Raw genomic sequence first — 26233 nt, forward strand, 5'->3', positions numbered from 1 at the left:
ATATTCTGCCTGGGCGCGCATCGATAATAATAATAATAATAATAATATAATATTGTATATCACGGTGAAATCCCCGCGATAATCTATGTTATTATGCTGCGGCGTTCGCTCGGATGCAAGAATGTCGAGAGATAATTTCTTGACGCGATTTTCGGTGTACCTCCATACGGATTGTCCCGAGGTATGCTCACGCTGCTGCGGCAGTATACATAACACGGAATTATAATGTATGTATATGCACACACGCTGTATTCTCACATAATCGCACCTGTTTATACACGCGCATGCATATATACGTGTATACACACACGACAACGGCGCGTATATAGACGACAAGACGAGACGCTAAACCGCTGCCCCGGAGAGTAAACCTACCCGAGTATTCCTTTCCACCGCACCGCCGCCCAATCAACCCTCTTTCCCGCGACCCGCCAACATACGACGGCGGCGCTCGAGGATAACAACACAACTCTACAATAATAATAATAATCACGTGTGTCTTTTACCTGGTTACGGGCACATTATTATCACACATTTCATCGTCGTCCCCTCGAATACCCGCGACGTGTACGGTCGACGACGCTAAATAGAACGCCAAAAACGCGTTGTTATCGCGTCACGCGCACGAACGCCGATCTCGCGCACGCTTGCTTGATTGCTTACTCGACTTAACAGGTATACATGGTTAGTTTACCGTAGACAGATCGTTAGGTGAATAATAAAATGTGTTGTATTGTACAATGTGTACAAGTTACGTACAGACAACAGCGTTCATTTATCGCTAAATCGAGTGTCGCGCGGACAACCGAACACGGTTTAACAAAACACGACAATGCGCTCTTCGTTTATTATTATATCACTGCAGAATACTGAAATATGGTTTTTCATCTCTTTACGTTCTTTACGCGTATTTATTACATCCGAAAATCGTAATTCGATTGCCCGTCTAGTTGCAAGTAAGTGCACTTGATACAAGTGCAGGCTTATACGTGTAACATAATAGTATAATACTCTACATTTTAAAATGTGTTAAAAACTAAAAACACAAATAGGTCATGTTACTGTGTAAACGTTAACACCCTCCGTTGTTCAAACGCTTTGTATGATTGTTAATCATCATTCATAACGGTTTCGAAATCTTTGTTATTTGTTATTATCTTTGCTCTGCAATTTATAGTCGCAATGATCATAGTCCGTGTTTATTTTGCTCAGCTGTGTTGTAAATACAAAATTTTATGTTGTTCGTTTTCAAGTGGCACTCTCGTCGGCGCACGATTACTGCCGAGCACGTAAATCTATTGCACGCTATTTTCGTTTCACACTCGACGAGGTGTATAGTTCCCTTATAAATGTATTTTTAGATCGATTAGTATTCACAAATACAACAAATTCAATGCATCTATAATATTTATACATACCAATTAATATTATATCACGAAGTTTAATATTTTCGAGATATTACTGAGACATGGGATACTGTAGAGTTGTAAGTCTTCTGATCACGTGGTAACGGATAGAGCAAAATCCCTTTTCGATTAATTTTCCGGACCGAGACGTAAGCGTATATACAACGGCGGCGGCGGTATCGGTGGTTTTATACTTCTTTACACATGCAATTCAAAATTAGTTTGTTTTTCTATGCATAGGTGTATAATAATATCATATTATGTACGACGATGACGACGAGACATCGTAGCAATAGCAGCAGCGCGATGTTGGGTCGGCGGCGGGTAGGTGGGTTGCCGGGTATACGTGTGCGCCCTGCGCGCGAGCGCGTTACGCACGCAGCAATAATGGTTTTTCATCAATCAAAGTATATAGTATAATATCGTACTCGGCGGCGGATATTGCCTCAGCGTCATCTGTTATCAGCATTCACACATCTGTAAAAACCATTCGGAGCGTGATGTTATCCGCGGGCCCGGAATGATTTCGTGAAAAATCGGCGTGTATATATATGTGTGTATGTGTTGGTGTATGCGTGTACAGGCGTTATTTATTAAAATCGTGAGGGTTTTTACCATTTGTGGAGGCGACGTGGCACCATTCATCTCAATCATTTCCGCGGAGGAATTCACGCGCGTGGAGGCTGTTGCGTCGTTGCTGATTTGTCAGTTAAACGTAACGGAAAACTCTCGCGGTGGCGGCAGTATAGCGTCGATTTGGCTAAGGTTTTTTCTCCTCTTCCGCCGAATGCACTTGCCCCTCACTTCACCCACACCTTCTGCCACAAACCCTCTCCGTGTACCGAGAAACTGGAAGAAAATATTGTTTTAATAATATCCAATCTGTGCGTGCGAAAATCCTGACAATAGTCCCCGCAGTATATAGCTCTGCGAGTTATGTGTATTGTATAATATGTAGGTATACGGATTTTTATATATATATATATATATATATATTGGGATTTATATCTCTATCCGCCGCAAAAAAAAAAAAATAGATGTTATATACGCTTTTTCTGAAATATCAAAAACTCTAAAGATTTTTGCATGTCATTTTCGACTAAACATAAAATACATCGAATTCGGCGAACAATCGATTTCATTCCGAACGAGAAATATTTCGTGTTTGATGTTTTTGACTTTGGTTTTTCGTTTTGGCAGTTTGGCGTTTTTTGTGGGTACACTTTGCTTGCTTTTCTTTCTCTGTTTTTACTACTTCTATTATATACTTTATCGTTAAACGATTTATTTATAAAATTTATAAGGGTTGTGTGGAAAATTCGAGCAAAACGTTGACTGCAGGCTGTTTGAAACTGACCGCAAGTATATAAAATAATATCATGTTTTCCCTGTGTTAGTTGAGGTTGGTAAAATATATAACCACGCCTTTATAACCGCACGCGAGACGAAAGATCCGGTGCCAGCGTTTGGCTAATTGGACAAGACCCGCCAACCAAGCTCCGCCTTTTCAAACTTCATCGGAGCGGAAAAACGATTCGTTTTCCGTCTCGAGTGGTCTTGGAAAAAGAGAGCAGAAGTCGGTTGTTTTTTTTCTGTTTGTTTGCCTGAGACCTGACGACCGGAAAAACAGTTCAAGCTGACGACCGGAGGGAGAGCAAGAAATTCGGGGTTGGTTGATAATTTGAGTGTCTCATACCTAGTGCAGGAGACCCCCAATCAGAGTCCTTATTATATATTTTATTTATTCCATTTTGCATAATAAATCGTGAATAACAGTAAAAAAAAAATATAGCTATACATAATATTATGTATGCCTTCTAAGAAAACAGGTAAAAACCGTCGTCGTTGTCGTATTCAAATTATTATATTCATAATTTTTTTCCCGACCGTATTCGCGAACTGCAGATGTATTGAAATTGTATGCAAAACGTCAAGTGTTCACTAAACCGTGACTTTATGCCAAATCAAAAAAAAAAAAAAAAAGACGTTGATCTGTCAAGATTTTTATGAGGGGTTGTTTTTTTATTTTTTGCTCACAAATAGCCGTTTTGCGCACGGACCGTTATCTGTACATTACATTATGATATAACTTATAAGATTACGTTCCCCTTGTGGACGTATGAAACAGAAAAAATAACACTGTACGTGTTTATCATGTTGCCAATTATACAAGCGAAGGGCTAAAAGACAAAAGCGAGAGAATTACATACATTGTATCCCTATCCTAAACAACTATATAATATGAATGCAGCACGTGACACCCTCGGGCCGATGTACAAATTAAATTCCACTTTTCCATTTATTATTTACGATCGAACGTCGTCTTCGAAATATTGCGAGTGTTTCTTTCATTTTTTTTTCTTCGAAAAACTTTAGTTTATTTTTTTTTTTTATTATTAATTCCCTCGACGGTACGATATTTGCGCACCCCACGCGCTGTACTGAATCTACTGTGATGTGTATGATATAATATAGGATATGCATAAAAAGTTTATAGTAAGGAACGCCAAGTAGTATAATAATAATACTAATGCGAGTGATTGTTGTCGTACGTAACCGGTAACCGACCACGTCAACCACGTCGCATGTGCCCACTGCAGCATAGTTGACGTATTGTACTGTTCAGCAAGGAAACGATTTTCGAAGTCTATATAATATTATTAAATAATAATAATGGTAATGAAATAACGTTGAAATTGATATGTGAATAATAATTGGTGTATCAGTATAGTCAATATTTGAAATTATTTATATGTACAATATTTTGAGGTACCTACCTGTGCCTACATCGTGCCGTCGTCGAATATACTAAACGGACGCAAAAGACTTTGATCATGCACATAATAGTAAATTAATCATCGTAACCATATTAATACGTATGTATGTATAAATAATTTTATATTATAATGTAGGAAAGCCAGGCATTGTTTCGCTGCACGTCTTTTGTTGGCGTCTAGAGTTTTTGTTTAAGAAAACCCGCAACAGTTTACCGGAGTTTGATTTATTACGGGATCCCCGTCGATTTTCCGCCCTTCACACGCACGTTCTCGGAATTATTTAATTTCCCGCATCATTGACACATGTTGTCTGATGCCGTTTTGTGCAGTGTGCGGTGTGCGTGTGTGTGTTATGGAAAGAAGGGTCGTCGGCAGTAGATAGGAAGAGGGTCGGGGTTGTTCAGTGTATCTATCTTTCTCCATCGTTCGCGCACACTCCTCGCCCTGCATATGCTTACTATACATATATTATTATTATGTGCGCGTGAATCCCAGTCTCCGTATATCTATACATATTGTAATGTCACACAAGGGTTGTGCTCTCGCGCGCGCGTCAATCCCTCGCACACGCGTTATCTCTTTCCCCGCGTGTTATTGTTTGTCGGGATACGGTTCCGTGAACGTCGAGGGCTATTAACGTCCGCGTCCTATTTATATAATATAATATATATTATTATATACAATTATCGTTTATAACATTATTACCGTCGTGTGTGTACAATGATATTGATGATACGATAATACGAGCATACGACATAATATCATTTTTCGCGTTATGATCATTATTGCAGCAAGAATACAATTCACGTAAAGCGATAGGCGCAGTGTATCGTAGTGTTGTAAATTTAACTACTCACAGAGGTCAACACTGCATCAGCGGCCGATTAATGTTATGAATATATCTATATATACATATATATGTATATATAGCTGACGGAATCGGTGCAGCGCGGTCCGATATTCTAAAGGGGTTGTGGAGAGAAGTGCGAGGGATTAATATTATTATTATTATCGTTGTGTTATTGCATATAATGCGTTTGCACGATTGTAAGTAGTTGTGCGCGTATGTTCATATTTGTGTGAGTGCGCATATTATATTATATCGTCCGCGGATGCGAGTGGCGTTAATGAGTTATTACGGTCATCTCCTCGTTGCACATGATATTTAAACGAACAAGCGTCCGCAGTGTCAGCTGCTGGACGGTCCCCGATATTGTTCATATAAATCATTCAACGGGTATGTGCATGATATAATATTATGTGATGCATATATATTATGAATATTATGGTAAATCCAATAACTCAAAACTCGACCGTCTCGTTCTTGATTTAAGAGGAATTCATACTCAAAACCCACATTATATATTTCGGCACACATCAGTCGAACACTACTACAACGATAGTACCTATACGGAATGCTATGTGTGCACTGTGTATAGCCGCGTTGTGCGTACAAGATTCCGACGACAAGCTGCCCAGAATGTGCGTATATTATTTATATACACGCATATTATTTGTATATAAACACATCATAGTATTTCTTTCGACTTGCTGCGAGATGAAATAAATTTTACCGCTATAATATTACGACGTAGACTGCATCCGTATAGGATTGCTGAACGCGTATAAACATTATGTTGCGAGAAATACGCGCCTAGACGATTTAAACGCCGCGAATGATATTTTATTTTTTGAAATGATATTTTTGTTACGTACGACTTTGGCGCGAACAAAAATCCCGAGACACGTGAACCTACCTACATCACATTATAATATAACGTGTTCTAGGTACCTAAATTATAATATTATCAGTGTAACCTCTACAGGCGACGGTTTGCGCAGCGCGCCGGTCCTATCCATATTTTAATAACTACGTCGTGATAGTCATATGTGGTAGGTACATGCTTATCCGTCGTAATAGTACAACGCGTTTTTTTAATAAATATGTACGGATAACTTTTTTATTACCGCGTTGATATTTTAAGTATAATTATATTGCAAACGCGATGTTTTATTGACCGTGACCTACGTACACGTGTGCGTTCCGTGAGCGTGTACAGGACGCGGTGACAAGAGTTCAGTAATTATAATTACACGGCAGTAGCAATGAATGAAAAAATAACGAAATTGCAGATATTGTATTTTTCTTAAAACAGAAAAAAATCAATAACGTTTTCGATTTTTGCTTGAATTTATTTTAAATAAATTGCGACTTTTTTGTCTTATTGTCAAGTCACTATATAAATTATATAAGTGTATAATATAATGTGCATACTGTGTGTGTGTGTATATATATGTATATATTATATAAATATACCGCTTGTATTTATTAATGTGATATCGAAAACACGCGGACTAGTTTTTTAACTCTCGTCATCATTTTTTTTCTTTAATAACAATAATAAAATTATTAACTATTCCACAATATTATACTCCGATAAGAACGCATGATATATTATGATGTGTCCGACTACCGTTGTTAACAGAACCTGTTTGTTAACAATAATAATGCGTACACTTAACTATTTATACATCTAGCATCCCTTATATACTAATAACACCCTTGTAGGCTTGCTGTACAGTCTTACTATTGTCGTGAATGTATCACGCGAAGCATACACATCGGTTAAGTTAGGCGTATATTTACAATAGGAAGGGGGGTCAAATTCTCGCGATTCGAAAATCATGCACTGAATTTCTTGTGTATGGGCTAATATTATATAAAAAATTTTAAGTTTATTAAATTAAATTTAAATATATTTCTTAAAAATATGTTTAATACGCATACAAATACGAATTTTAATCAAACCCACATTTTACTATTTTCAATATTTAAACTGCAGTCAAAATTACCTACTAACAAAAGTTTAATTAAACAATATTATTTATTCCTATATTCTACCATGATGTAGACAAACGTGATACAATATGATTTTTGATAAATTTGAAAGCGATTATTTGTTTACAGACATTTTATTACTATCTATAGACTTTTGAATAAGGTATTTATAATATATTGTAATTATGCGCGTATAAATATATATCCATAAATAGTAAGTTCTAATTCCGTCTTCTACAAAATATAATTTATTAAATCGTTTAGATCACTAATATATTTATACTGGAGTATTATATTATTTTTAACTTTGCTCTTTAATAATACATACAATTAAAAAAAAAAAAATAGAATGCCATTTAAAATTTTAAGTAATGTTGACAATTAAAAATGTAGTATATATTCATAAACGTTTAGAAAAACAAAGATGAAAAATTACTTAAATTTTTTAAGGTACAATCAATATGATAGTAATGAAAAGAGTTGAATTTGTATATAGTGAAAAATGAAGTATAAAATGGAGTCGATAAACTATATAAATTACTAGTCGACGCGTTAAAGAACTATGCTCGAGTTTTCTTTTGCAATGGATGATTTTGGATAGCAAAAAATTATGCCAGACAACGGCGGAAGTATAGGATAACGAGTAGGCACTAAACACATACATAATTTATCGTCGATGAGTGAAAAACGAGCAGCACGTGCGCCCTCGAGGACAAAATAAAGGTTGGCGAGCTGCAAGAGTATAATATTCGCGGTGCGTAGCGCAAACACAAAAAGGCTACCGTTGCATGCGTAACATTACTAACCTACAGTATATAACGCTATATAATATATGTAAACAACGCAATTATTCACAAGTTGGTTTTTGATAAAACGGCAATAACGTTGCAGCAGTGCCGTCGGCTGCGCCGGAACCGAATCCCGCGGCGTGGCGGACAGTATTGGCGGGGCGTAGAAGAAGGGCCGGCTGACTGGGCGCAAGCGCGCATAGCGCAGGAGAAGAGATTTAATATTAAATTATATAAAACCTCGTGGACAGAGGTCGTTTAAAAATTCATCAAAAACTCAAACAGCCGCAGGAGGATCGTCGTCCGCCGCGGTAGCATTATTATTATTATAGTAAACATAAGCTCAACCCCGTTGCCTCCTCTTTTGCCAAAATTCTCTCGTACGCATATTAAAATATATATATATCTGTACATATACTGTAGATGTATATATAATATATATATTATATGTATATGAGTATATGATTGTGAGTGATACACTGTTGTACCTACGCGAGCAGCGGTGTAGACATTTTCGCGCTCTCGCAAAGGTCAGACTCGTTGAGCGGCGATACGTATGATATTTTTGTTTCATTCGTCGTTTTACTACAGTTTTATGAAATCGAATGGTTGTTGCAGTCCCTATACCACAATATCCTAAGGCTAGCATATCTTCAACATTGTTATTTGGTACGTACAACTACACGATACTGCACGAGAAACAGTCTTGACACTCTACCGCGGTTATTTTGTGTTATTATTGAATCGATCGTATTGGCTTAGTATACATACTTAGAACCTGGTTAGAAGTTTGCCGTTGTATAACTTTTCATTTTCTAAACATTTTATCAGTATCTATATTGAAAACCAAATTAGGACTGACAAGTTGAATATTTTTCGACTTAACGGAAACACCTGTTAACGTGGTAACTAAGAAAGATGAACCACCGCGGTGCATTCGGTCGATAAAAACACTGCAGGTTATCCAATACGACCCGTTAAATGATGGATGGCACGATAAAGACACCTCAAGTCTTATAATACATCACACGTACAACGCTCGTTGGACCCGCAGGGGCGCTAACGACGATTTTATTATGTTGTATACGTGATAATTGATTTCTCCAAGACGGTACGATTTATCATCGCGTTATTTAATAATAATTATTATTCACGCGACAAAGATTTCGATCCCGCGCACGTAATAATATATTGTTATTAGTTATTACTATTATAATACGAGATTTGCATGTGTGTGTGTGTGTGTGTACGCAAACTGATCGTGTTGGACATCTGCCACCGGGCGGCCACTGAATAATATAATAATAATACAATAATATAGATGTTTGCCATTGTGTTTGACGTTCGAGCGAGAAACGACGACGACGACGACGATGATGAAGGCAGCGGCGAGGTGTCAATGGGACGCGCATTATGTTTTCACCCCGACATACAATTATAATAATATATAGTATAGTGGTAATAATAATATCGTATAGTGGTGTACTTGCACATCGTGTATATTATATTATAATATTTAGAGCCGTTCGAGTCAACGATTTTTTTTTCATTTTATTAAAAAAAAAAATTATTATTTTTTTGCACCCCGTACGCTTGTTGTAAGCCCGCGCTCGCATCGATCAAGTCCGCGCGTGAATGAAGTATTAATTGCGTGCGAAAATATAGACGTAAAAAACGCGACCGATATGCAAATATTATTGCAAATTTTTAACGCGCGCCGCCGTTTTGACTGATCACTTACAGTACTACAGCACTCACTCCGCCCCGAGCGTGCGTGCGTGTGATACACATACAATACTTTATGTATTACTATACATTTTATAATATGCATTATATTACGTGTAGTGTTTATTATAATATTATGTATTATGCAAGGCCGTACGAATATTAAACGATTTGAAAGCGCGTTATCAGTGGGTACGATTATTATTTTATTATTTAATGTTGGGCGCCCAAGTGGCCACTCGTATAAACTTAACGCATAATATAATACACGTACATAATAATTGACGTCTGAACACCCAAACGTGGATTATTTAATAGTAAATAATAATAATTAAATATTAAAATCGGAGCTGTTTGTTCATTATATCCAGGATATGGCATAGGATATTCAAAACGACGCCCATTAAAAACAGAAAACACCTATTTAAATTATTTTTAATCATCTGTCGAATATTAAATAAATTCGATCCGTCGTCGTCGGAGATAGAATTTTCAATTTTTTTTTTTCACCGTAACGCGACAACAAAATAAAAATATAAATTAAAAGTAAAAATCATAATGTAGACCTCGTAACGTGTTTTGCAAACGATCGAATTACAGTTTCGAACCGGTGAAAACAATAATGGTTAATAGGACAAACGGTTAACGATTTCGGGCCGACTCTGTTGCACAATAGATTATTCAAATTTTTACTACCGCGTATTATATCTAGTTTCAGTTTTCAGAACGCTTTTAATATTTTACCGCCCTATAAATCGTATTCCCAATTTCACGTATCGCGCAAACTTGTCGTATGTTGCGAAATCCGTTTTAGAAATGTCTATTGGTCGAATAACAACATACGAATCGTAGAAAAAACAATTTAAATTTAAATCGTTGTACGCAAACGAAGAATATGACAAAAAAAAAATGATAATAACAAGTACAACGCCCGAGTGTAATCGGTTGCGACCTCTAGTCGTTAATCCGTGTTTAGTGATTGCCGCATCGAGCGCCTTAGTTTTTAAACTAATACAAATTGAACCTTCTCCGCTGCTCGTGAACAATAATAATAATTCGAGTTTTGACTTTTATCGTCTCGGCTAGTGATGCTAATTGCAAAGTGTACGCCGAAAAAAGGTCCTCCAAATGTGTCACGTTTAATTAATAAGGACCCCCTCGTCTGGGACCCACAAACACACGTACATATATATCCGGGGATCTTTTTCGCCGCAACCATCAATTAACACCCGCAAAGGGTTCATCTTTTTCTTGGGCAAAGGGTGCATGTCGAAACGTCGCTAGCGGTTTCTCCTTTATATACGATTCTTTTCAGACCCCGACCCCGCTGATGGTGATTTATGTTTGGACGTGAATAAGAGTGTATAGAGGATAGACAGGGAGCGCGCGAAGACCTAACGACCGCAGATTGCGTATACACATTTAATGGCCAAGTTGTCCTAAAGCTCGAGTAATTAATTACAATCTCTATGGTCGCGGCTGGAAGAGGAAAGCAAGCGAGACGCCTTATAAAACTACCCGCCTCGCCTGACATTTCCCGCTCATCCGACGCGCCGCGCGCAATAAGTCTTACCGCAAATAATAAACACGTGATTTACGATTTTTTTTTTCTTTCCGTCCACAGGTTCGTATCGCCGGGTACTCTGGATATTTGGACGGCACAATCGAAATCTGCAATTGGCTGAAATTCGTTCGGTCCACGAACGATTGCAATAGACAAAACGTCCGAGCGTTCTTGTTGGCCGGACAGGTAAACGATACATCATCGGCATTAATATTATATTCGTCTCTGCTGCACAGCATCGGAACATTTTGTTTATAACCTTTATTTGTTTGTTATTCTTAGATATTTTACGAACTGACGCAAACAGTCAAAGCTTCAGAAGAATTGTTATTGGGCAAGAGAGAGCCGCTGAATTTGGACGCGGCATTTGGAGAATTAATGACGGCGTCCGCAGAGGATCGGAGTGAAAGAGACTCAGGTAAGTGCGAAACACCTCGTTGTACCGTTTATTAGATAAACCTGGTCGTTTGTTTTAATCCATTGCGGTATGTTATTGTAAAATAATAATAAAAGCTATCCACGACCAGTGGCGTAGACAGGGGGGTTTGAGTGTTTAACCCCCCCCCCCCCGACGCTGTATTTCCACATCAAATAAATGTATTATTTATATTATTGTATATTTCATTAATTCTATTTCAATATTGAGGTGTTTATAATATTTTATTATAATATGATATTTTCACAAGTTTATGCCTAAACTTTGTTCTTGAATAGTTCAATTGGGCAACAAACATAACGAAAATAGTAAAAAACTAAGTTTATAATTTTCACTTTAACCCCCCTCCCCCCTTCCAAAATCCTGGCTACGCCACTGTCCATGACGCGTTTCTAAATTTTTCTCGTGCTAAATCTATGAATGCATTTGTTTTAGTCTTTTGTCTCTTCAACTTTTAATCGAACAACGATGGTTCGAATATATTTATTTCGAGTCCTTACATATAACGTACATATTATTATTATTATTACGCACGTGATAATATTCTTCGCGTCACACCCCATTACTGTAGACGTCCCCGCAAACGCTTCAATTAAAACGTCACTAATAATAATAATAACAATACAATAACATTATAATATGACAATCAGCGCAGTGCATATATCTGCTGTGCCACAGCAATACGACCAGAATCGAGTCCGTTTACAATATTGCAGTCGCAGATCTATTTAAAGTTACACCCTTTCGCACGCACGTCTTTTAATCTCGACGTTAAGCTCGTTATTCCATGCATTGTCTATCTTTTATTCTATGTATTATTATACGCGCGGCGGCCGGCAAATCCCGACAAAGGCCGTCGCCGGAGAATTAATTCACAATTAATCGTATACAATATATATACCATCGTAAGCGCGACGTCTCGTCACGGTCACATTTTTCGCGCCCGACACAATGATTTCGTTTTACGATCATTATTTTATTTTTTTATCGCTGTCGTTTATGGTCGGCTGGCGGGGAGATCACCGCAATAATATTATATACATAATGTATAAAAACAACTTTATTATAACGGGGGCAGAGTGAAAAAAAAAAAATCGGAATTCGCGCACACACCTCCTCGCCGATAACAACGGGCCGCCAGGGGTGTGTTGATCTCTTTTTTTCCTTCTCTTTCACTCTCACTCTCAACTCGTCTAAAGTCCCCGTCGACGACTGATAAATAATAATAATGTAGAGCTGTTTAAACACACACACATACACGTGCGACACAATTGTCGGACGTATTCGTTGTCGATACATATTATACATAATATGCACGCAGTAAAGGGGTATGGTGCAGCGTGTGTATGTGTGTGTGTGTGTGTGTGTGTGTGGACTTACAACACCCCCTCGCCTTCGCGCGACGTGGATCGGTTTGGCGGCTAGGCACCGTTAATGATCTGTACGCATGTCCGTCGCATTGTACGATATTTGTCATTTCGCATCCGCCACCGCTTTATTACACGCACACGTATGTGTGTATACGGATCGCGGAACCCCTCCGCCGAACGCCGCCGCGTATTAGGGTCGTTTCTATTCATTATTATATGAATCATATTTCTGGGCGGTTTATATCATAACTCACCTTCGTCCTCTCTTTATTTCTGTACGTATGTGTGTATATATATATTATTATTATTTTTTTGCACCCCGTCCGCGCACACACGACAGAGAACAATATAATAATATCTGCAGAACCCACCGTGAAACCGACGCTCCTCTCGCGCGCGCGCGCGACAAACGTCGCTAGATTATCTGTGTTTATAATATGCACATATACACACACACACACACACACATAAATACTTTATATATATATACAGCTTTAATCGCGTCCGACATAATAATAATAGAGATGTCGACGTCGGCGGTGGCGGTGGTGGTGGTGACGAGGGGCACGGAAAACAACCGGGGAACGAGTATAAAAGAAAATTAGGGTAGATAATTTGTCTTCCGCCTGTACGAGTAATAAAGACCTAATAGCTTTGAATTGATTAAATGGGATTTTTTTTTCGCCCCGTACCACAAAACCCAATCCGTGTAACGTGGTACACACACACACACTGTCGTTCGCGAACGCAGTATAATACGGTCTATTATATATATTTTATAATAATATATGTTGTATAATATACGTATGTCGTGAGCAAACACGAACGATGTTGTTAGGCGGCGGGCTAGCGAAACGAGACTCGTGATTTCCGTAAAATGTGCGAAAGTTAATATCACAATATTATAACGTATTATCCGTGTGCACTCGTTAAGGTCGACCGACCGAAAGCACCCGAACCGGCGCCACGGGCTATCGTTTCAATAATATCCAAAACGACAACGGGTGTCTCGCGTTGCTCCAAAATTATTTTTTGTGTACAAAACCGATCGTCCCTGCGTTTAATTTCGCTTCAGAATTTTCGGGTTCGTGCGCGATTAAAGGTGACTTTAGAACTTGACGCACCGTCTGCAGCTGGAGATCGTCACTGAGAAATTAATAATGTTAATATAATAAAGTCGATTTGTACTGGTTATGATTCTTTTTAAGTAGTCGCTTAGGACTGACGACAATATAAATCGATAAAGTTCTTCCGCAGTTTTTAACCAGAGCACAACAATGATTCAACTATCCAGTTGCATCGTGTGACTTCAATTATCAGTCGGTATTCGCGTAATATTGGCGTGTTTTTACGAACACTATTACTATATGTTCGGCAACGATATCGTTACGACGCACAGCTGTTCGGACACGATCGAACTTGACTGCGCGCAACCGCAATAAAATCCGAACTCGAGATGACGTATATAAAAATATAATATTATGATTCGACGTATCGTATACCACCAATCGAGATTGTTCTCGGTACGCTATTAACGCGACAACAAGTGTTCGAATTACCCCGTACAGTGCGCGTTTTTCACTCGTTGCATTTCATAATCTGATTTATTATAATATCTTATGAAAACATAGTATTGTACGGTATAATATATTGGACGATAAGAAGGATTTTTTTTATTATTTATTCAGAACATAATAACAACATTTATTATTGCGTTTCACAATAATGCAATAATTATTGCGGTCTGATACTCTGTTGGCGATGTATTATTTATATCTCATCGGTGCGTAGGCGTGTGACGCGCAAACAACCGTTTTACTGCATTGGCAATAATTATAATATTATTATTATTATTATTATTATGATTACCACCGTCGGTGTAGTGAGTCACGTTTTCTCAAAAACAATAATATACTGTATTACTGTAACGACATTTCGTTGTTCTATATACGCGTAGCGATGGCAAACAAAAAAAACACAAACGAGATTCGCCAAAAAAAAAAAAAACGATCGTAAACACATCACGGCCAAACGCCACAGCCGCCTCCGTCGTTGCCGCGAGCTCCTCGAGATAAATATAACGACAATCGGGAGGGTGTTTTTAATTAGCGATTACTATTCGCGAGCGCGATAGTCCTGGAGAAGACCGTTAGCCACATCTGATGCAAATATTAATTAAAACAAATTTCTCAGCTCCGTTGTGTCAGTCACGGTATTATCGTTATCACGAACTCACGAAGTGGCGGTAAAGGGAATGGGGAGGTCATAAAAATTAACACTTGATGGTGTTCGCGATGTCGCGGGTCATGCTCTCACTTCTTTGCGCCAAACAGTGAAACACCGAGTGGGTGGAGTATTCGTATATCAAATATAATATTATATAATACAATTATCATATATATATATATAAATAACTCGAGACCATAAACGCCCACAGTGAGTTTAAAACTGCTTCGAGTTCATCGAATTATACGTATATTAAAGTCAGGGGTGTATTAGAGCGTATACTTTTTATAATTTAATTTATTGCGTATTATTTGTATAGTCGGAGAAAAAATTAATTTCAAAAGTATGCGGAGAATGGTAGTCAATGAGAGTATAAATGTATATTATTATTTTATTAAATATTATTTGTCTTGTTGTGTTTTAAATCGTATTTTTCTTTTTAAATTCTGTGGGTTATCCATTGTGACCAGCCACAACCGCTCGTCAACCACATTATACGATCGAAAATGTAATCATAAACGTACATAGCTGATTTGTAAATAGATAGTTTAGATTATCCAATTATTATATCGATAATTGGTATATTCTTCTTGTTTTTTTTCTTTGTAAACAACATGTTGTCCGAAAACAACAATAGGTGAGTAAACTGCAAAAATTGATCTTTTATAAATTTTCTAGTGCAGAAATAGCGATATTTTTATCTTTTCGAGATACATTTTTGGAAAATTTAGCGTGAATTCAAAACAATATATTTACCAAATACATCCCCGATCATATTTTGTATAATAATAATTATGTAACGTATAACTCGCTACGTGTGTTTGTCGTTTGTTGTTTTTTTCGTCGGCAGTTGGTGGATATTTTTTCAAACCTAACCCATATACAAGTATATGGCGATTAACGTTTGATTAAAATCAATGTTTATTTTTATTTTTTTATACGGTCGACAGTCGACACGAGCCAATTTCACGATGTCACGCGATTACCCTAACCGGTTCGTACCTATTACCTATATGTGAACGTATATTATGTCCGCGTGCGCGCAGATGTTATGTGTGTTTGCTGGATTTGACTTGCCATAGGTCACGCGAGATTTTTCGGATCAAATGGAGTCGCAGGGGTCGGCGGCTCACGTGCCCCGTAAAAAAGTAAAACGCAATCGTTGGTCACGGCCAAACGGCGGCCGGTCGTCACCGTCGCCGCTGTTTAATCGTCTCGAATGTGTCTAATGTAGATATAATAATAATAATAATAATAATAATAATATAATACATACCTCTCCACCCTTGAAAATTCTCAGGGCTCGGAATAAAATAAAATAAAAAAAAAACCCTCAATGTTCGTACACGCTTTATTTTTAAGTCATGTTAAGGAGTCGTGCACAAGTCGTATGCACATGTGACCGCCGCCGATATGCGTGCGTCCTCGACCGAAACAATTCAATAATAATAAAAGTATATTATGCGTGCGTCGTATATAATAATACTTGCAGGCATCGCCGGACTGGATGAATAATGTAGTGCCGTGGTGTACTTGGCTGCGCACCGAAATCTCCCGAATTCATTATCCCCGCAGATCGATCGGGCGCCCCTTTTTGTTTTTTAACGGTTTTCACATGACCGGAAGAGATTCAAACTCCCACTTCCTGGTGTGCGAGTCGCAGACACCTGGCCGACATCGCCCCCCTCTCCCCCCTCGGACAATCAGTGTGACTTAACCCCTATTACGCGCGTTATTATTCTTATATTTTTCATATTTTATTTTTTCCGTTTCGAGTACCTATATCGTGGCTCGTCGTCATGGACACGTTCTATATCACATACATATATACATATATATTATGTATTATATTATTGTTTTTCACGTGCTCGCTTATTGTTATTGTATTCTGGAATATGGTACCATAGCCGAAACTGTGCAACTTATACGGTTGAACTTTCACGACGACATTGTGTGAGTCAGCGGTATACATGCTGACATAGAAAACATTTGTGTCCGGTCGCATCATCGTCGTCGTTGAATTAACGTTGTTTTAGACCGTTTCGCAACGCTAACCGATATATGTATATATACAATACATAATATAAATTATTTGTTCGTTTATCCATATGTATAATAATATGATGAGGTCTGTCTCCCGCAGTTGTCCGTCATGTATTTATATATATGCATAGTTATTATTCCGAACCATATATTATATTATATTATGTCCGCGTCTGGTGTTTGTCTTGCATCAGCGAATCTGAGGTGACAGGGGAGGGGGGAGTCATGAGGGACAAGGCGAATAACTCGTATGCTTGGTCCACCGCAGTGTGTCGTCCGCGTTTCTCACGCAAATCACCGGAGTCTGTCCGTGTACTCACAACAAAGAACTGCGCCGTGCAGCGGTTACGTGTATATTTCATACCTGTACGCTGCAATTAGACCATCTGTGCAATCCGTTACAGACTTGTGCGGCGGAAACACAGGATGCAGGTGTGACTTACTCGCGCTCGAGCAGCGTAGGTAAGCCATGATACGACATGACTCTCATCTATTGTCATGCAATATTGTTTGAAATGCGTTCATAAATACGAAGTCTTCGATTCGTCTGTATAATTGCAGTTATGTGTAATGTGTATGTTTAATATCCGTCCTTTGGAGCTTTTGACTTTACAGAATACGATTAACGGGTGTGTGTGTTTTTTTTAACGTGACACAAAAGTGTGCGCGCTAGGGTCCCCGAAAAGAAGGGTTGTTGCGTGCCGTGTGAATTCGAACGAAAACCGAGTATTAGTGGGCGGATATTCGATTACACGCGTCAAACGTCCCCTTTATCGTGTGTACATAAATATGTATACGTATATAATATCGCAGTCCTGCCGCTCACAGTAGTCTTAATAGTTTTTGCGAACAATATGCTTTTTGATTTTATACATATATTTTTTTTCCGCGACCGACGAACCCCGTCGTTTTTTATATTTATTGCCGTATTTTTGTTTTTTATTTAAAGCGTTTGAGCTTGTATAAACTAAACTGTCACTCATGGTGCTGTGACGACGACGACAATAATATTAATTCGGTCTTCGACCACCGGCGATTGTGGTTTATCGTTACATATACGTATAGTGCAGGGTACTTTTATATTCATCGCCGGTATGCGGATCCTAGGTCTATTGATCACGTTTTCGGTTACACGCAGTTTCACGTCTAATAATATATACTATTATAACAGGTGTGGAAAAACGTCAGTTGAAAATCCCAATCGCACCTGACACATCGGTTCCAATGATATAGCGCAATTCGAGAACCCCCTCGACCGACCTCCCCGTTAACGTCCCCGTAAACTTACGGTCGTGAATTAATTATGCCATCAGGTACACACACACACGCACACACATACACACACATGCTACTACAAACAACGGTGTAGCGCTAATACACGTCACGAAGCCCTCTGTGTTTGGTTTCCGTTCCGGAAGGTAGCTTTCATCCCTCGAATTAAAAGCGGGCGCGCGGAGTGTCCCGCAGATAGCCAATAGCACACTAGAGGGTATAATAATATATGTAAACACACACAAATGCAATAGTGTACCTACCTATACCGTCTACAAAGCTACTGCCACTGTCGGTCGTATAATTTTTTTTTCACCTCAATCACGCGGCGACACCCCGAGAGTAGGTACGCACCTCACACGCGTACGTACCTAATATCTATATTTCGTATAATATGATGTATCGTCCGTTGTGCGGGGTCATTTTTTCACACTAACCGTCGTATTAATTTGTAAACAATATTTTATAATTATTAAATGAACCGATTGTCGGTGACTATCTTACTTATCGTGCGTTTTGGTCTTTGTGTTTTTATTTAGTTGTCGCGTCGCAAAACTCGCTGGGTTCGATCGACGGCGACGGAGACGTGGACGTGGACGCCGAAGAACCGGACGAAGACGATCAAAACCGGTGCATCTTGTGCGAGAAGTGTTTTCCCGACATCGAACAGTAAGTCACGCTTATTTTATAAATATTATTTATGTTCAATACGTCCGTTGAGTCGATATCCCGACTTTGAATGATCAACTCCAAACTATAGTACCATGGTTTTGCAGATTATTTGCAACAAACCAAAAATTAAAACGATTATCTATACGAAGTGCGTTTAATAATAATAATAATAATAATAATACATTACGACCTTTTTATACAGTATACTATACTATATATATTTCACATTCTGTCGTCCCGCGATTCCCCGCAGTTCGCAATATCAGCTAGTATGTATTTATGTATTATTATTACTATTACTATGTACGATATATCTAGTCCACGCAGACAACGAGCAAGTTTAGCTGCGGGAAGGGCGGTGAACGCCTAAGTGCTTAAACGTGTAACTGCGGTCACGGTCCGGAGACCGCCCGCCGGTCCGGCACTTCATTTTTCAAGACGCCCTCTTTTTTTCTCTCCTCTATTTCACTCTCATCCGAGAATCATTGGTCGCGATGAAGTCGTCTCCCTACCCATAACCCTGCCGACCGTCCGAAGACGTGACCGATAATAGCGGGGCGATAAGAAATTTTATATAAATCGATTTTCGTATAATATATAAACGCCGCTCGTCCTCCAAACTTTCCGCGTAGATTTTCCCAGAGGGAAGTGTAAAAGAAATGCGTGTGCATATCATATAACGCGTTTAACGACTTCTCGACACGATCGTATTCGAACGGTGTCGCCGCACCAATAATAATAATAATAAAAATCGGTCGTTATACATAGTATTATATCGTAATGACCCAGTGTCAAGAGGACACGCGCAAAATCGAGTCTGAGGGTAAGGGCTCAGCGTTCGATGTCCTCGCTATATCGTAACACATCGGTATACATACTTAACGAAGACACTCGTTGTTTCTAAAACACTTAACGTTTTTGAAAATAATAATTTACACAATTTTAAATCGTAAAAAAAACAACGTTTAAATAATATATGTATTTATTTCTTCTGTTTCTAGTAATTCTAAATAAAAGATTTATAAACGAGAATTCAATACATGAGTTTTAAGTGTTTTAAGTATTGGATGGGTGGTGGTTAGTACTACAGAAGTACTCCGTAAACTGTTAGTCCATTACTCCGCTCATCTTAGCTTTAATTACTGTTGAGACATGTTTTGTATTTATCAAATTATATTAAGTCGTTTGAAAAGAATAAAAAAAAATAAAAACACTTTAAAATAACGATCGGTTGATTGAAATACCCACGATAGTTTCACGACTGAATCGATACCGAATATCGACCCGCACTACAACCAACGTTTACCGTCTTTCACAGGCTCGACGATCACCTGGTTTCCGGTCACCACTACAAGGCCAATCAATACGGGTGCGAGCTGTGCCCACAGTCGTACAGTTGGAAGCCGTGCCTGATCCGGCACCTGGCTCTGGCCCACAGCCGAAAGTTCACTTGTGAGACCTGTTCAAAGGTGTTTAGCGACCCGAGCAACTTGCAGAGGCACATCCGGACCAATCACGCGGGCGCCCGGTCTCACGCCTGTTCCGAGTGCGGCAAGACGTTCGCCACATCCAGCGGGCTGAAGCAGCACACGCACATCCACTCGAGCGTGAAACCGTTCCAGTGCGAAGTCTGTTTCAAGGTATGTGTCTCACGTCATATCATTATTACAGTTATTTTTTCGCCTCGTCGACGATTCGTCTCCGTTCGTCGTCGTACCGTCGTCGTCGCCATCGTCGTGCCCCACCTATCGTCTTATCGCGCGCTGCATTAGGCAAAGTGCACGCGACGCACAGTTATTTAATCAATCGTCGTTTCCCGTTGTGTCGCCGCCGATGACGAAGACGGCGCGACGTGCTCGCCGCTCAAGTCGTTATCCCGTCCCGTCGTCCGTTTCCTCGACGATAGCCCGCGCGCGCAATCCGCGGTTGTCGTACCGGTCACGTAAACGTATAACCGCGTTGTTACCTACCGCGAGAGAGGTCCGCCCGATAGGCGCGCGCGTGTGTTATCGACGGCAATACGTGCGCGATGCGTACGACAAGGATGCCCGATTGTCTCAGTCGTCGTCGTCGACTGCCACCGATTTTACTCAGCCCCGATAACGGAATAATATAATAATGATTAATACGCGACGACAACGGGTCGAGGAGAAAATAAAAAATAATAATAATAATAATGCATAACAACAACCGCTTCACCGCAGTCTGCAGGTCGCGATCTCCGCGCGCTCTTGTTTTTTTCACACACACACACACGCGCGCACACGTCTCCTCCGACGGACGACAATCGCCGCCTTTTGTGTGCTGCAGCTTTGTATGATATTTATTTTGCCTCTCGTTACACAGTGTATACCGTACATCGTAATCTAACGCGCCGTCCGTCGCTGCTTGTTTTGTTCTCAGGCTTATACTCAGTTCTCGAACCTCTGCCGACACAAGAGGATGCACGCCGATTGCCGCATGCAAGTCAAGTGCGATCGGTGCGACCAGTCGTTCAGCACGGGCACGTCGCTGTCCAAACACAAGCGATTCTGCGAGTCGAACCCGTCGCCGGAACCATCGCTATTCAGGAAGTCCGGTCCCGCGACAGCCGGTGGCAACGGAGGCATACCGTCACTGCAACAGCAACAGGAATCCGGGGCCGCAGCCGCCGCGTTGGGATCGTCGTCTCTGTCCGTGTACCCGCGGTTCCCGCCGTACCCGCCACACCCGCTCGTTCACCCGTTCTACTTTCAATCGGCGGCCAACGGGTCGCTGCCTCCACCGCCGTTGTTCTTGACGCCGTTTAGCCCGTTCAGTCAGTTGGCGCCCAAGTTGAACATGGACATGCTGTCCAGCGCCGTTGAGGTGTGCAACTACCGGTTTAAGAGATCGGCCGCCGACGCCGAACTCGGCGAGACGCCGGCCAAACGCTCGTCGTCGTTCAACGCCGGCCAGAAGACGCCGCCGCCGCAGCCGCCCACGTCATCCGGCGTGGCTGCACTGATGGGTTCGAGCAAGACGTCGCCGCTGGTCGGCGAAGAAGCGTCTTCCAACCAGCGACCGTCGCCGGCGCGCCCCAGCGCCACGTATCCCGACCCCAAGGTTCACGTCAAGCGGAAGCGGTCCGGGGACGAGGACTGCAGCCCGTGCGACCTGTCCGTCAACACGGATATACTGTGCGGCGGCGGCGCCGGAAGTGGTTCGGCGGACGAGCTCATGATGGACGAGAGCGTGAGCGAACGTCGGTCGTCCGACGAAGACGGATCGCCGTGCCGATCGGCGGACCAGCCGCTCGACCTGTCCGTGACAAAAGCGCAGCGCCGACGAAAAAAGTCTCCGTCGGCCGTTCGTCAAGCACCTCCACCGCAGTCGCGGGACGATAGCCCGCACGCCGAGCAGCGCGGTCGCAAACGATCGCCGCCGTCGTCGCCTCCTCCGCCTCAACCGCTGCCTCCGCCACCGCCACCACCGCCGGCTCAGAGACCGTCGTCGTCGTCGCCGTACTCGGTCAGCAATCTGATGGCCTACCCCAAACCGCTGTACTTGGATTCCATTTACCCAGCGGCGCTGTCCGGGTTCGCCGAGAGCCAGCTGCAGCACATGCAGGCGCACCAGCCTTTCGGACCGTCCGCCGTCCGGCCGCCGTTCGCGTTCATGTCCAGCACGTCGCCAGCCATCGAACACTTTCTCCGCCAGCCCATGCCCAACTACTCGAAATCGTACCAGGATATCATCCAGCAGCACCAGAACCACCAGGCGGCGGCGGTGGCAGGACACCAGCAGCAGCAACAGCACCACCACCACCAACAGCAGCAGCAGCATCAACAGCACGTCAAATCAAAGGACAGGTACGCGTGCAAATACTGCGGCAAGGTGTTCCCGCGCAGCGCCAACTTGACCCGGCACGTGCGCACGCACACCGGCGAACAGCCGTACCGGTGCGCGCACTGCGAACGGTCGTTCAGCATATCGTCCAACCTGCAGCGGCACGTGCGCAACATACACCGGCAGGAGCGCAACTTCAAATGCAATCTTTGCAACCGACGGTTCTCGCAGCAGACCAACCTGGACCGGCACGTCAAGAAGCACGAGGCGGACGACGGCACGGCCGTGGGCACGGTCACCAGCAGCTCGGCGAGCAGCGTCGACGAGAAGGAGGACCCCAGGCTGTTCGAGATCCGGAGCTTCATGAAGAAGGTGAGCGACCACGGGTCGGCGGCCGAGATGCAGAACAACAACGTGGTGGTGGACCCGTGCGGCCTGCAGCAGCCCGACAACAGCCTGCAGCAGTACGCGGCCCACTTATGACCCGTGGCTCCGCCGCTCTACCTGAATTGGGCCCGTTAACGGGCCACACGGCACGGGGCCCTTCGCAGAGCTCAAATTTTGCGGCGGCGGCGTCGTCGTCTCCGTCATGGCACAATAAACACGTACGATAATGTACGGTTGTATCGTCACCAATCTCCGAGTACCTACCTCCACACACGCGCGCGCGTGCACGCATATTTTATTATACATATTATTATTATTGTAATTAAATTATATTATATAAACTATAAGGTCTCCGCCGTCCCTCTCCCGTCGTCCGTTCCTCCAATTATCGTTTATATTAATTACTTATTGATTTCGTCGTCCGGAAGGAAGTGTGCGGACGGTCGCTGGCGCCGCCGCTGCACCAAAGCTGTATTTTGTTCTCCGCTTGTTTTCCCACTCGATTCGCCTTCGACTATGAATTGATGTAGTATAACGATCATCGTACACTTCTAAGCTATACACGAAATCAAGTCGCTGTCGTCGGATGCCTCGTAACAATATTTATACATAAATAATATACGCTCATCGCGTCCGCCCGACATCCGGTCGGACGCCATAACCCCCCCCCCCCCCATATATAGTAATAAATTGTTTAGGTACATCGAGTTAATTCATCATTAACTACTGTCGTCGCCACAATTAACGTAGTGATTCCGTGACACTGCCGTCGCCGTGTTTCGTTTGCTGCTACCGGCCATCATGATAATATCATGATATATTATATTGTATTATTATTATTATTATACGTATATTTATCAATTATAAATATCATCATCATTATTATTATTATGCTCGCACCAAAGTAGACATCATGTCATTATATGATATTATTAAACTATTCAAATTTTTAGAAATTTTACATAGCAAGGATTTTTATTTTACTTCTCTATTCGGCTATATATATATATATGTTTTAATATGTAATTATACGTTGTACTTTTATTTTAGTTTGTAACGTTGTACAATTTAACTCAATTATTTTAATCTTGTGATACAAATTCCTAGGTTTTTCTTAATTTTAGTGTATACGTACCAATGTAAATTTGTTTTTGTTATATAGTTATTATTATTATTATTATTATTATTTAACGATTAAGACCAAATATCACGTTATTTAGTCATCACAACAACTGTGTATAGCAATATATACTATTTGTCATATGATATTTTTTTCTAAAGCAAAACTAGTGTTTATGTATGTATTAAAGTAATTGTCATATAATTTAAGTATTATTATTATATTTATTTATGTGTAATGTAAACAATTTAATTAAACTTTACCAAACGTACATTATTATTGTATAAGTTTAACGATCCCAAAAAATTAAATCCATTTTCGATAGTATATTCATAATAATATAATATTATATTATATCCACAATTCTGTTATAACTTAATTTAATTATATTATTAATCTAATTAAATTTATTAATAATACTTTTTATTTATTTTGCTAAAAATTAATGTTAAATTGAATTTATATAATATAAGAATGTTTTTTTCGAAATAAATCAATATCATAATATTATATCCTCAATAAAAATTCCGAACTACTTATTTTTTTATACACACCTAAAACTATAATTTGTGTTGATAAAAAAATACTTAGGATTACCGATTATGTCGTATCTTGTTGTTCGCGAAAAAAACATATTTTATGATGTTAAGCTTATCGACGTACGTTCTTAAATTTCTGTTGCCAAACCGTCTAGAATAATGAGTAATGACATATATCTACGCACTTTTAATTAAAAACAAATAGCATATAAAAAAATATTCATATAAGAAACGAAGATACGACTCGTTGAAATATTTTACAGGCACATCTGAAATTCTTTTTAGAATAAAAAAAAGTTTAATAATAACCATTAAAACACAATTGTCTTTCGGTGTTTATTTTATTCATAACAACGGTGCGTGTTCCGATAAAATCATCATTCGCCGGACATCTAATTCGAATTTTTTCTATAAATTTCGCTTAAACGTAGGTATGTCAAAGAGTTGATTTTCGACACCGAAAAGCCAAAATCATATGATAAAACAAACTTAACGAATACCTGCTTGCCAGCTATATTATACGAATAAATCCATTGTATTTATTTTTACACAATAATATCGAGTTGAATAAACTGTTTTAATGGTATGGCGGCGTTGCGTTGCATAAGTAACCGTCTCACTACCAAACGCAATTAAATACAAAATAGTTTAAATATATACATGATATTTTATTTCGATGATAAAGCACGTATTATACGACATTGTAAGATACAGCTTATTTTTAATTACATCTAATATAAAAAAAAAATAGGTTGTTGATTTTCAGTACCGAACGTTTTTTTTTTAAAAGAAACAGCGTATAGAATATAATGTTGTAATAATTTATGAAACGATTAAACGGGAGAAATCTACTGCAGCAAACGGATTCACCATTTTGTCTTGGTAATACCTGCAATTAGCAGTTGAGCAATTATTATTGAATGGGTAGCGAATTGTTTCGTGTATAAATGTATACTTACCAAACGTGTGTACAACCGTTTATGATTTATTTTAAATTATTTCAGACCGTATAAATGTGCAGTATAGTTATTTGGCGGTTCGACATTTCAAAAATTACACACACGTACCCTGCACTTGAGGTATAATTTCTCTGGCACCGCGACAACGAGAATACGATTTGATCGAGAAAATATTTTCAACCATTTAAGAACAAATTAGATTTGGAACGGACCGCGATGAATCCTGGATTGTAAAGCTTAAATCAATAATAATTCCGGTTACCAGGTTATCGGTCATTTAATCACATCCAGTGTCGTGTGTAA

At 40.1% G+C, this 26233-nt stretch overlaps 1 protein-coding gene across 2 annotated transcripts in view; it reads left to right on the plus strand.

Annotated features, from left to right (window-relative positions):
* Positions 1-24303, plus strand: part of LOC112594311 (PR domain zinc finger protein 16-like) — a 108055-nt gene extending 83752 nt beyond the window's left edge. For both annotated transcript variants that reach the window (XM_025339026.1, XM_025339027.1), the window contains exons 3-7: positions 11160-11285; positions 11382-11517; positions 18986-19115; positions 20437-20758; positions 21522-24303. In XM_025339026.1, coding sequence (XP_025194811.1) covers positions 11160-11285; positions 11382-11517; positions 18986-19115; positions 20437-20758; positions 21522-23408 — 2601 coding nt within the window. In that variant the 3' untranslated portion in view covers positions 23409-24303. The remainder of the gene's footprint in view (positions 1-11159; positions 11286-11381; positions 11518-18985; positions 19116-20436; positions 20759-21521) is intronic.
* Positions 24304-26233: the final 1930 nt, after the last annotated feature.

This window comes from Melanaphis sacchari, unplaced genomic scaffold (genome assembly GCF_002803265.2).
Source record: "Melanaphis sacchari strain LSU unplaced genomic scaffold, SCAv2.0 Contig22_pilon_pilon, whole genome shotgun sequence".
In the NCBI taxonomy this organism is placed as follows: domain Eukaryota; kingdom Metazoa; phylum Arthropoda; class Insecta; order Hemiptera; family Aphididae; genus Melanaphis; species Melanaphis sacchari.